General features: G+C 41.4%; 1 protein-coding gene across 1 annotated transcript in view; it reads left to right on the top strand.

The window, feature by feature from the left end:
• Positions 1–13,624, top strand: part of MNAT1 (MNAT1 component of CDK activating kinase) — a 123,567-nt gene that overhangs the window by 30,492 nt on the left and 79,451 nt on the right. The window contains exons 2-3 of the mRNA XM_080617138.1: positions 5,116–5,268; positions 7,947–8,020. Of these exons, the coding sequence (XP_080473264.1) occupies positions 5,116–5,268; positions 7,947–8,020 (227 nt within the window). The remainder of the gene's footprint in view (positions 1–5,115; positions 5,269–7,946; positions 8,021–13,624) is intronic.

The following is a 13,624-nucleotide window of genomic DNA, read 5'->3' as shown; positions in this document are numbered from 1 at the left end:
CAACAGCGAAGCCATAAAGATTTTTTTCTGAAATAATTAATGGTTGTGTATCTGAAGTCCTGCAAATTTCTATTATGCTCAGCAAAATCTAAAATTTTAAAAGAAAGAATATCTTGTACTCCTGCTTGTGAAAATAGCTCTTTCTTTATTCTGTTTTGTTTGCTCTCTTGCCAGCCAAGCTAGAAAAGTAAACAGTGCTATCAAATGATGCCAATGTTGTGAGCCATTTTCAACTAGTCAGTGTCCAAGAGGTTTGATTCCTTACCTGCCATCACACCTCTACAATGCCTATGTGTCCATGTGTGGGGAATGCAGGGCACATATCTTGTACTCTTTGAAGACACTATCCAAAACAAACACTCAGTTCCAGTAAGTGTAATTTAGTTGATAAATATCTAACAGTTTTCTGGAGAGGAACCTCTGCTTGTTTTCTGCAATGTACCAAAAACATTTTTAGTACGATCCTTATCCTGAAGTCCTTGAACACTGACAAGAGGACATGTAGTGCTATTTGTGCACTACAAACCATCTAGATGCTTTATTATTTGCTTTCCTCAAAAATGTGGTGTCATTTTAGACTGCTTAGAGATCAAGCCATTTGTTTTAATATTTCATGGGGATGAAAGAGAAGAACAAGGAAGCTCAAACCAGTGTCCATGCAAATGAAAATGAGTATGCTCATGTTTATTATCCTGATGTGCTAGACCAGGAGACTTTATTGTTCCTCGAGGTGTTGTGATTGTTTTTGTTGGTGGTGTTACTTAGTCTTCCCCTGTTGGCCATGCATGTGTAACTCCCTGGGCATTTTCTAATATCTGCATCCAGTTGATCCTTCCTCCTCAGGGGAGGACTCGTCACACTTCTCCCCTGCTCCAGTATAGGTCTCTCATGGGGTCACAACTCCTGCCAGCAAACCTGCTCCAGTGTGGGCTCCTTTCTCTATGGGGCCACAGGTCCTGCCAGGAGCCTACTCCAGTGCAGGCTTCCCACAGGGTCACAGCCTTCTTTGGGCATCCCCTTGCTCCTGCATGGAGTCTTCTCCAGGCTGCAGGTGGAGATCTGCTGCACCATGGACCTCCGTGGTGGACATGAGGAGGCGGGGGGACATACTACCTTGCCATGGTCTGCACCATGGGCTGCGAGGAAACCTGTGCTCCAGTGGCTGGAGTGCCTCCTCCCCTTCTTCACTGATCTTGGTGTCTGCCAAGCTGTTTCTCTCGTTTATTCCCACTACTCTTGCCTGGCTGCTGTGGCTCCTGTGCAGTAACTTTTCCCCTTCTTAAATACATTATCCCAGAGACACTATCACCATCACTGATTGGCTCAGCCTGGGTGGTGGATCTGTCTTGGAGCTGGTTGGCATTGACTCCATCTGACATGGGGGAAACTTCTGGCAGCTGCTAATAAAAGCCACCCTGCTACCAAAACCTTGCCATGCAAACCCAATACATCAGGGTAAAAACTTAAATCCAAAAGATAATGAAAGATTTTAGTGAATGTGTGAAATATAATACAGATCACAGAGCCTGTACCACCTCAGTGTGAAAAGAATTGACAGTATTGCACCCTGAGTGCTTGTTTAGATTTCATGTAAAGCTGTATACTCAGTATTGAACAATACTGAACAATATATGTACCTGTTTTATAAGTATGAAAATTTGGCATAGTTGGTTTCTATGTGCAACGTATATGCATATGCATTTAATATATATATGCATATAAAAGTTGCTGATTTAAGGCCTCCAATTTAAGAAAACATGTGGTCATGGTTTGCAAGGGAATGAAGCAGATGGTTTGCTGCCTTGCTCGTTTGGGGAAAGCTGTATGTGATGTATTGGCCAATAAAAGTTGCACTGAATAATGTCCTGCTTCCATAGTCAGACTGTCCTTTCACTAAGGCAAATGAGAAGGGTTGGACTTGCAAAGAAATGGAAGAATCCCCTGAACTGATGTGGTTTATGCACAATGTGGGAACTGTGTAATGTCAGCAGTAGTGTTGGGGTGACCGCCTCTGCTGCCTGGGATGTCTTGGCTGTTGCATGGGTTGGATGCCTTTGGGGAGGTCACGTAAATTGCTGCATATCTTTAAAAAAGGGGGGGAGGAAGTTATTCTGTACTTATAAATTTTACAGTGTGAGGTTTTTGGGTTTGGATTTTTTTTTTTTTTTAGTCACATTTTGAAATCTTTATTTCAAAACATGAAACAATTTATTAAACCCATCTTTAGTGAAATCTGCTTTCCTGGTGTTTGCGTCTGCTCTGACTTCAGTCGTCTGTAGCGCTTGTTTCAGAAGGATTCAGGAGATGTGTTTTTTTCCTTCCTCAAGAATGGGGTGGAAGTGTGTGGCTAAACACATTTGCCATCACTGGGAAAGCAGCTGCAGTTTGTTGAGGCAAGGATGACAGACTTGCTAAGAAGTAAGCTTGGGATCTGTGTGTGTTAAATCTGTCTGGAGATACAGAGGAGGCAGGATTTGGAGAAGATCCAGGTCTGCCCTTGACTTGTCTCATATAACCTCCTTTGAATTCAGAAGGAATTACCTACAAATAAATACGAGGGTGGGTGTGAATGAGTGAGAGTGGGATCACCTGACACAGGGTTCCCATAGTGAGGAGTTAACTCTTTTTTTTTTTTGGTATGGAAAGCTGTTTTCCAGCCTTAGAAACACTGGTTCCAGTTTGGGAAGACACTGAAGCACTTGTACAAAGTGCTAAGTGTTCTTCAGAGGAGGGGTTTTTCTTTCCATGGTCAAGTCTTGTGTAAACTTGAAATGTCTCTGATTTAGGGGAAGGGAGCAGGGAAGTGGTTTCAGGTGCTACTATCTGCATAATGTCTGCACACGGAGACCCTGTACTGTTGGTCCTTAGGCAATACGATGACTAAAAAAACCCCAAACCCCCCAATACAGACACCTGCACTAGGATCTACCTGCCAAGTTCTGTAGGTTTGCACTTACTTTTTTTCCTCCCTGTGATTTGGCTGCTGTGTTCAGAGAGACACATAAACAGCATAAGCTGCCAAAATGAAGGAGACCATGAAACTTTTCTTATGTATTGGGCTGTTGCATGCACAGACGTGTTAGGGGAGGAAGGAGAAAACCCTTTCCCTGCCTTGCCTTCTCTCTTGCATTTAGTGCTGCTTCTCCCATAACAGTGAGCTAAATTATTTGCATGAAGTATGTATCTTGAGTTGATGTTCAGTAACTTCTAAATTTCAGGCCTAATGTGCTAAAAGGTTTGATCTTTTCCTTCCTAGATAAATTGCATTTAAATGTTCTTAGTTTTCTAACTAAAGGAATTCTGGAGCAGGAAAACATCAAAATAACTTCGAGTTTGGTCTTTAGTGTTGGCAGCTGCTGTGCATTTTGTAACTGTAGTTCTACTTGTATTAACCAAAAAAAAAAGCTCCATTTTATTTTTTAATTGTAAGATACAATTGTGTTTGTTTTGCACTTTCTAATCTTGAAAGCAGAAGCCGGGTTAAACTGGTTGATCCTAGCCAGCTCTGCCTCTGTAAGTACTGGAACCAGTTTAGTTGGAGGTAGGTCAGCAGAGTGAAAGTTTTGGTTAAGATCCTTCGCAACCACGTCAATATTGTTTCTCTGAACTTGTTGAGCTTTTGTGCTGGGTTGGTGAATGTATCATATAGCTCAGCCCTTAATGTACAACTGCTTTGGCTTCGATATAGCAGAGCTATAAATAGAGAGTCTCTTGCCTCCCCTGCAGTAGGAAATGACTGCAGCAGGTGTTGTCCTCTGCTAGAAATTTACACTTTATTAGTACCTAAGTACTTTCTTAAAAAAAAAAAGGACTTTCTTATTGTGTGTTCTTCCTTTATTAAATGCCAACTTGGCTGGTCAGCAGGCATCTTGTTAAAATCTGAAATCTTTATTAAGACAAAGGAAACAAAAGCAGAAAGGTGTTTTTGGTTTATTTCTGTGCAGCCTTTGTGTAAAGTATATTTTATGTGCAGTTTTAAAAAGTGGTAACAGAAGGCACAGGAGAGCTGCATAATGCTGGTCGCTGGTTAAAATGGTATTTGAATTCTTCTAGCTGTGTTAGGCTGGAGTTTAGCTCAGATTTGTTACAGCAGTTCCTGTGTGGTGCTACTGGTAGATGTTTGAAAGGCTGTGGCAATACTTGTATTGCTGCTTGTGCTGAATAGTACCTTGCACTGTGAATGGCATAAAAACAATAAATGGGGCTTTTTGTGCAGCAAGGTAGTACACAGAGTAAATAAGTGTCCTGGGTTCAGCAGTAGCAGTCAGTTTTTCTCCTTCTTAGTAGCTGTTGCAGCACTGTGTTTCTGACTTTTGGCCTGGGAACAGCTGATAACACTGATGTTTAGACTGACCAAGGACTTTGTGAGTCTCATGCTCTGCCAGGGAGGAGGAGGGGCCGGGAGGAAGCAGGGACAGGACGCCTGACCCAAACTAGCCAAAGAGGTATTCCGTACCACAGCACGTCATGCCCAGGGATGTAACTGGGAGCTACCCGGAAGGGCACGTCCTCTTTTCGGTCGTGCTCTTTTCCGGCGAGCGGTATCATATTTTCTTCCCTTGTTATTTCTCTTATCATTATTATTATTGGTGGCAGCAGTAGTGATTTGTGTTATACCTGAGTTACTGGACTGTTTTTATCTCAACCCGTGGGAGTTACATTCTTTCGATTCTCCTCCCCATCCCTCTGGGGAGTGGGGGGGGGAAGTAGACTGCGTGGTTCTAATTTACAGCTGGGGCTTAAACCACGACAATAAGGATATTGTAGTCTGGTCCACGTGAAATGAATCTGATGGTGTCACTAAACAAGCTTGCACTTGACACAAACCCCATCATTGTGTTTGAATTAATTTTAAGTTCCAGAAAAGAGGCAGAGTTGTTTGGGGCAAGGAGAATAAATGCATTTGCACTGCTGAGATTGTTTCCTTTCAGCCAGTTTGGAGCTCCCTTGCCTCCTTGCCACTGTTGGGTGCTGGAGAAATAGTGAAATCAAGGAGAGAAGCACTGGCACTAGTCCTTACAGTGTGTATGTAAACAACACATAAAGGAAACGATCCTGTGTTTCAGTTACTGTTTAACATGCATCTGCCTTTATACCCCTTCCTTTCTCCTGCAGATGCGAGAGCTGTGTGGAACTGCTGTTTGTGAGAGGGGCTGGGAATTGCCATGAGTGCGATACCCTTCTGCGGAAGAGTAACTTCAGGGTACAGCTCTTTGAGGATCCTGCTATCGACAAGGAAGTGGAAATTAGGAAGAAAGTGCTGAAAATGTGAGTATCACCAGTTAAAAGAACAGAAGGCGGATGAATTGCATGAATCACCATTTAAAAAAATTAACTTACTCCTAGAAGAAAAGAGGAGATAATTTATTTTTTAAAGTGACAACCCATGAAACTGAATCCATTTAATATAGAGGAATTTCAGAGTATCTGATTTTATGCAACAACTGAATTCTCAGTTTAGCCTTGGAGGATTCCTGTGTAGCATTAGAAAATGTTGGGTGTTTCTGTGTGGCCTTCTTTGGTGAAGACTTGCCTCCTAAATGGAGGTGATAAGATACTGCTTTCCCCTTGAGGAGATGAACATGGGAATGGGGCAGGAAATAGGGCCTTGATCAGTTTAGTCCCTGGGGATGTGTTCTCAGAGTTGATGGCCAGTTCCCTTCAAAATGAAATTGACAAGAGAAGATATGTTCAGATTGTTTTCTACTTCACACAGCAACTGCTAGTAAGGAAATGCTTCCTTAGAAGTCTTGTGTTACTAGTCTGTCATGCAGATTTGAGAGCTCTTGGAGTTGGGACAAATGAGGTGTAAAATTGCATCTCACTTTCTGTGGCCAAGAAACAGCGTTCTATAAGTAAAATAAGTGAGCCAGTTGGTGTTTTGGTGGAAGAGTGTCTGCAGCCTAACAAACCTGGGGAGACTTGTGTCTGCAAAAATGTGCGTAAAGGTAAATTGTAAGCTTGGCAGCATTTATCTAAGGCTTAGGCACAGTACTTAATGAATCGTAAGATGTAGGAAACTAAAGACTAGTCAGTCTCACCTCTGTGCCTGGCAAGATCATGGGGCAGATTCTCCTGGAAGCCATGCTAGGGCACATGAGAAACAATGAGGTGGTTGGTGACAGCTTGACCAAGTTTGCTGATGGCACCAAGCTGTGTGGTTCAGTTGATATGCTGGAGGGAAGGGATGCCATCCAGAGGGACCTTGACAAGCTTGAGAGGTGGGCAGATGCCAACCTGATGCAGTTTAACCAAGCCAACTGCAAGGTCGTACACCTGGGTTAGGGCAATCCCAAGTACACCTGCAGGTTGGGCAGAGAAGAGATTCAGAGCAGCCCTGCAGAGAAGGACTTGGGGGTGTTGGTCGATGAGAAAATGAACATGAGCCGGCTTCAGTGTGCGCTCACAGCCCAGAAAGCCAACTGTATCCTGGGCTGCATCAAGAGGAGCATGACCAGCAGGTCGAAGGAGGTGATCCTGCCCCTCTACTCTGCTCTCGTGAGACCTCACTTGGAGTATTGTGTGCAATTCTGGTGTCCTCAACATAAAAAGGACATGGAACTGTTGGAACAAGTCCAGAGGAGGGCCACGAGGATGATCAGGGGACTGGAGCACCTCCCGTATGAAGACAGGCTGAGAAAGTTGGGGCTGTTCAGCCTGGTGAAGAGAAGGCTGCGTGGAGACCTCATAACAGCCTTCCAGTATCTGAAGGGGGCCTACAGGGATGCTGGAGAAGACTCTTCATTAGGGACTATAGCGATAGGACAAGGGGTAATGGGTTTAAACTTAAACAGGGGAAGTTTAGGTTAGATATAAGGGAATTCTTCCCTGTGACAGTGGTGAGGCACTGGCACAGGTTGCCCAGAGAAGCTGTGAATGCCCCATCCCTGGCCGTGTTCAAGACCAGTTTGCATGGGGCTTTGAGCAACCTGGTCCAGTGGAAGGTGTCCCTGCCCATGGGAGGGGGTTTGGAACTAGATGATCTTTAAGATCCTTTCCAACCCAAACCATTTTATGATTCTGCAGTTCTGTGTGATATTACTGAGATGTGGGGAAGTTTTGTCATTGACTACCAACATGGTGATGGGGAAAGTAGTTATAGTTTTCATGTTTGATGATGAAGTCCACTGAAGTTCAAAGTCAAGCTGGAATGAAGTCAACTTAGTTGACTAATTATGGAATATAGTTAGAACAGAAAGTATTATAAAATGCTTGATTCACTTGGATTTGACAGATTACTTTTTTTAGTAGGCAGAAAAAATGTGCGCAACTTGGAATTTGGGCGAAGTTCTTGGGTTTGGATTTTTATACTGCTGGTGTAATGTGTCTTGCTCCACAGACCAGGCAGAATCTCAGCTTTATATTTTCTTGGAAAGAAAGCACAAAATCTTGACTTTGAGAGGCTGTTCACATTCTAGCCAGTTGTCCCTTCATCTTACTAATTTTTCCATCTATCAAATGTTGGATAAATGAGTTCTGGAATGTTCTATTGATGCATAATAAGTGTGTGGCATTTTCAGTTTGCTGCTGACATGCTTTCTGTTGTTGGTGCAAAGCCAAGCTCCTTTTTCTAATACTTCTAGAAAAGCTTTTCTTGTGTCTGTTACTGTTGCCTCTGGCTTTCTTAACAGGTTTCTCATGCTAAAGGGCTGATTTGGAGCTAGGGTATTCTAGTCTCTGTTCTCCTGTTTGTGTAACCCTAGAAAAGGAATTGTCAATTAGGAGGCAAAGATAGCACCTGTTTATGCCAGGCTGGCTCCTTTCCTTTGAAAGAAGCACTTTTGTCTCCTCTGTAAGTATTCTATTTGTTGGTCAGTTGTGGGAGCAACAAAGCACATTGTTGATAAAAATAGGTCAATTCTTAATAGACTTGCAGCAAGAGCCTTACTGAATTGAAATCACATTTTTGTGTGTTTATATAAATACTTGTTTGTCTTCTCTCAAAGATACAATAAAAGAGAGGATGACTTTCCCAGTCTAAGTGAATATAATGATTTCCTGGAAGAAATAGAAGAAATTGGTAAGTCCTAATGCTTGCATTTTTGATGTGCTGTGCTCATGAGACCGTAGCTTTTTACCTTCTGACTCAGCTGCCTATGAGAATGTCCAAGTTGAATTTCTCTAATAGGATTTATCATATTGTCAGATGTTCATCTAATTACCTTTTCCTGTACATTTTAAATCATATTTGCTGAACTGTAGGACATTAAGTAAAATATTTTATCTGCCAGAGAAAAAACCCATGATTTGAAGAGGAAGCAGTGCTTTATATCTGGAAAGGAAAGACTTGCAGGGCACTGTCTGTGCTGCACTGGGAAAGATTAAACAGAGAGAAGAGGAATTGAAATTTTCATTATATGCCTCCATTAGCTTTATCTGCCATGACAGAAGCCATATGGTGTCTTTCATCATTTTTGCTTCTGCAAGTACAGTAGTTGAAGCTGCTTTGAAGCTGATGACCTTACATACCACTGTGGTAGCATTTTATGTTGCTGTGCAGAAGGAGAAGGTTTAGGAACAGACATTGATTTCTTTCTCTTTGGATTAGTTGAAGCAGAACTTTGCCCTCTGGGGAAAGGACTATGTTATCAACAGTTTATTTTCTTAGTTCTGGTGACGTGATTTATGGTGGAGTGATGGATTTTGCTTAGAAAAACAAGGATGTGTTCAAAGGAGTGATTCCTAAATGGTTTGTTTCTTGTTTTTATGAGCTTCTGAGACTTTTCCTTTTTTGTGTCCTGGAGGAAGAAGAGGTGGCTTAGAACATGCAGGAGGGGCAGTGAATGTGATTTGAAGGAAAATGTGGAGATGCCACTCCCTTTCAGTTTCTCAGAGGAGCCCTTGCTCCTCTTTGCGCTGTGGTGTTTTGTAGAAATGTATCCAATACACTTACTGCGTGAGTAATGTATCGTGTTTTTGTTGCCCTCAGAAGGATGAGGCTGGAGAGCTAAATTGTGTGGCTGGGAAACACCAGGCGCACTCTTAGGGCTCCAAATATCTGGAGGAGATGATGTGGGTGTAGTTCTGTTTGCATATTTTTTTGGATGGTGTGGGGGAAGGAGGAAATGAGTAGAAAGAAAGGATACATCTTAGCCAGAGTATCCTGGAAGAATCTCTGTGCTCATGAAAACTGCTTTTTATTTATGTAGCATTAAGTACAGGTTTCCCACTTCCTGCTGTTGCAGAGGCTTTTAGCATCTGCAACAAGGGAGTCAAAGTTTTGCCTGAAATTGCCTTAACCTCATCCATTTGTGCAAAATGTTACTGTTCTCCAGCTCTTGGGATTACGTTGTTAAATTTCAAGTGGTTCCAGAGCCGGCATTACTAAGTTGATTTAGAAGCAGCAGAAATCATGGCTGGTCTTTGTAACCTTGCGAAGAAAAGTGAATTTGTCAATAGTTGTGCTGGCCCTGCAAATGTACAGTGAAGCAGCTCAGCAGATAAGATTTAGGTATTGGAGTTAGTTACCTGAAAGGGATGCCTAAAATACTAAGAGGAGTAGTAAGTCCGACTACTCCTAGTTTCTTCATGTAGCAGCCAGGGTGATGAGAGGAAAGAAGGGGTGCAGTCAGGAGGCTCTTAATTTCCACTGTCAAAGTGGTCATTTATGCTATACTAACTTCAGGCAGATCCAGAAGCTGGAGGACAAGTGAGATTCAAGAACACTACCTAGGGTAAGAATTCAAGCCATGTTCTCCTTTCCTTGGTCACAAAGCTCATTGCACACATCGTGTTCCCCCCAAGCCCTTCCCTGCTTGCACACATGGGCAGAGTTCTCCACTTGACAGTTGTCAAGTTGCTGCATTATTAGAGTTCTTCCAGTGGCTTTGCTGTTCATGTTGCGTATGATATGACTGAACGATGTGTTAGTGAGGTGCCTTTGCATTGTTAACTTCACATTTTACTGCTGAGAGTAGTTATTTATGTTTTTTGAATATGTGAATTCCCTGCTTGCATGTGAAAAATCAGGCTGGAAGATGGGAAAGAAAGGGTGTAGTCATGCAGTGCAAAGTTTTGCCTTGTGGAACCAATGTACAGCAGGTTGGCTGGCGGCCGTTGTTGAAGCTGCTGGGTAAGGAAGCTAGGGAGCCAGAGAAGTGCACTTCCCCTTTCTCCCCTTACCCCAAACTTTCAGTTTTTCTGTAGGAGGGGTGAGGTGCAGCTTTACCCTGTTTTCTCTTTACTGGCAAGCTTCATTTAGTAAGTTGTTGTGGGGGTTTATATGAAGTAGTTGCTTGGCAGAGACAAAATGTAAACTCCTGTATAAGTATACTTCACATGATCCTAGCACAATTCTGATAGTTCTACCAAATGTTACAGGTAGGTCAGCTCCAACATTTGCAGCAATTGCACTGTCTTACTCCATTGATGTGATATATGACCTCACTTGAAACACATTTTCCTCCTTCATATCAGGCATGTTATACCTACAGACTTTTTCTATTTAAAGAAAAGAGTTGGGTGGTACAGCGGAAGTGTGTGTGTGTGGAGGTCAAGCAAACATTAGGGTAGTCACCTCTTAAGATTTCTATTATAAAAAACACATTTTTGAAGTGGTTTAGAATGTAGCCACTAAATAATGCTTTGGGCTAAAATGTGTTATACAAGGCTTTAAATAGAAACCACATTTTAAAGCAGGTTTTCCCCAGAAACTAAAATCAGTTGGACAATTTGAGAACATTGTAAACACAGTTTGTTGTCATTAACACTAAGAAAAAAAATAAAATGAAAGGGTTAAAACCTGCCTTTGGGAAAGATGTAGACAATATCCATCAATTAAGTCAGGTTTATGCCCATATGATAGGAGGGGTAAGATTAAACCTTATAGTGTTGTTACAAGTTACAATCTCTGGACATAATGCAGCTTCTGCTCACTCTTTCTACAAGGAAAGAGTTTCTTTCACTATTTATTTTTTCCCCAAAGTATCTTCATAGACAGTTTTTCAAAACCATTCTGTGTAAGCTCTTCAGAGCAGAGCCCGCCTCTGAGCATGTGTTGTACACACTGCCTGGCACCATTCTCCTGATACCTGAATGAGGCCTGTAGGCATTACCGCAAAACAATTGTTAGTGGTAATTATTGCTTCTTAAAAACGTTCAGTACATTTGACTTGGAAAGAGGCTGCTGTATTTGTGCCCTTTGGATTCCTGTATCTCATTACTCCTCTACGACTTTATGCAATACTGGCTGCCTAGTGACTTGTCTTGCTCAGAACATTTATCTCACAAGCGATCCTTTGATAGGAATAATTTCAGTATCTATAATCACTTGTGGGTTTTGTTTATTGTTCTGTGGTTTTGTTTTGTTTATTTCCTCTGTGTGTGTGCCTGGGGGTGGTACTGCTGGTCCTGACAGTGAGAATAACCCAGCTTGGAAGATGAGCGGCTTGATCGGAGGTAGATTTCAGTCGTCTCACCTGTACAATGATTTTGGTATCACACTGCTCCAGTCAAAATGATCTTTCTTAGACTAGTGGGGCTCATTTATTACTATGTTAAGGTACTTTTCTGGAAAATTACCCAGTAAAAGAAAACTGAGGATAAACAGAAGTAATTATTAATGCCTAACTAGATTTTTCTGGCTTAGCTGTGGGTTTTCTTTTGTTTCTGATAATTATTTTGTTATAATCACAGAAATGTTAGTTGGAAGGGACCTGTTAGAATCTATTTCTTCTTTTCTCTCTGTCACCCCTCTCCTACTTCTCTTAAAAATGCAGGGACCACACATCCAAGTCACCAGGCAAAGGTGCCATAGTAGCTTTGGGCTCCCCAGGCAGGCCGAGGGTGAGAGCTAGCCATTTATGGTGATCATAATTAAGGAGCTGTTTGTAGTAAGGTGGGAGGAATATTGTTTATACAAACTGATACTAGTAATTTTCAACTTTTCAGCTGGCTTATACCAGCAATGCTGATCAAATAGATCTGCATTGTAGCGGAGTAATCATCTGCTATCTTCCCAGAGAGGGTATGTTCCTACTGTTTGAATAATAATGTTACCATGTAAAAAATATTTGTTGTCTCTTAAGGACCTAGGAGAAGTCTCAGAAAATTTGCAGTGTCTCAGACTAAACTAGGGATATTTTGATGGACTGAAAGTCCTGCAGTGGAGTAACATTCATTTGTAGTGCTCTGGCTCCAGACAAATTGCTGTGCGTGCCATATAATTAATATTTTTGTCTGATTTTCTTTTTTTAACTGGATTTTTTTTTCCATTTGTTGTAGAATTGCGTAATGAATGTTGCTGTTTTAAAAAAGCAGTGAAAGCCTCCCTGTAGAGGCTGAATTTTAGTAGCAGCGAATTTTACCTAAAAAGAATGAAATGTTTCAGAAAAACACAATAGTCTTCCTGTTATACTTCAACAGATGTCTCAAGGCAAGTCATTTTATAAACCAACCAATATGAGATGGATAAGTAGATAAATAATTGTTACATACAAAACAGCTTCTGTTTCTTTTCCCTGAAGGGTTTCAGGCCAATTCCATCGGCTTATGCTATATTTCAACATGGACAAAGTAAGTCTGGCTTCTCTTTGAAACCTTTTCAAACTAGCCATCTGCTTTGCCAGTCATATTCAGATCTATACCAATATTTTTTCAGGTAGGTGTAGCATATGAGTTAGGGGTTTTTAACTCTTTATGGTTCTTCTAGTTTTAGAATTGTTTTGTTGTGTTTTTTATTTTAAATATAATTCCTCCAAATGTTCCCTTTTTAAATTTCTGGCAAAACTGGCAGGTACACCCACCCTGACAAAAGCCCTGACAAAGAAGTGAGAAAAGCCTGTGAAGACTTTCTGCCACAGCTACACAACAAAAGCCCATAAAAGTTTCCCACCACAGGCATTTTTAGTGTAGGATGGAAGATGCTATTTTCAGTTATTAAAGGACTGCTATTGATACTGATGCTGATACAGGGGTGTAAAGATCTTGCTTAACACTGTTGCAACAAAATGTGGCTCTTCGATATTTTAAGTCTGAAATGTGGATGACTTAGTTTTGAGGAGCAGATGCTGAAGACCCAAGGTAATGTTCCTCTTCAATGACCATGAATCAGTATTCAATGGGAGAAATTTGCTCTGGCCTTTGAGGGTGCTGGAGGTATGAATCTTTCTAATTGCTGGTGTCCTACGGTATCCTCAAGTGACAGAGTAGAGTAAGATGGATAGAGCAGAATCAGCATGGTATGAGCAGATGTGACTGTTGAGAGGGTTTTACCTGTAGTTTGGTTCCAGCCACAGGATGAAAACAGAAGGGGAAATAAAACTGTCTTTCACCTTGCTGCTAGTAGAGCAGTGGGCGTTTAAGGTGGCTACTGAACATTTCTCAAACACTGATGCAAAAATATATCTCTTACATGGAAATGTTACTTCATATCAAGTAGCAAAATAAACCCTCTTTTGTAAGTAGTTCTTAATAAAGGCGGGCATTGGCACATGTTTAAAACTTTCCTGCTTTTTCTAGTATGTCTCTTAAGTCTTACCATTTTTATTTTACAATTACTAGTTGAACCTATTAAAGGTAACTGAGAAAGAAGAAGAAAAACCTTGAATGTTTCAAGTAGCAATAGTTGCAAAACCTAGGTAGATCCAGCTTATTGCTGGATTATTTTTAGAGAAATACCGAAGAT

This window comes from Psittacula echo, assembly GCF_963264785.1.
Source record: "Psittacula echo genome assembly, chromosome: 5".
In the NCBI taxonomy this organism is placed as follows: Eukaryota; Metazoa; Chordata; class Aves; order Psittaciformes; family Psittacidae; genus Psittacula; species Psittacula echo.
Note: the sequence above shows the minus strand (reverse complement) of the source record. Positions and strands in the feature narration are given on the sequence as shown.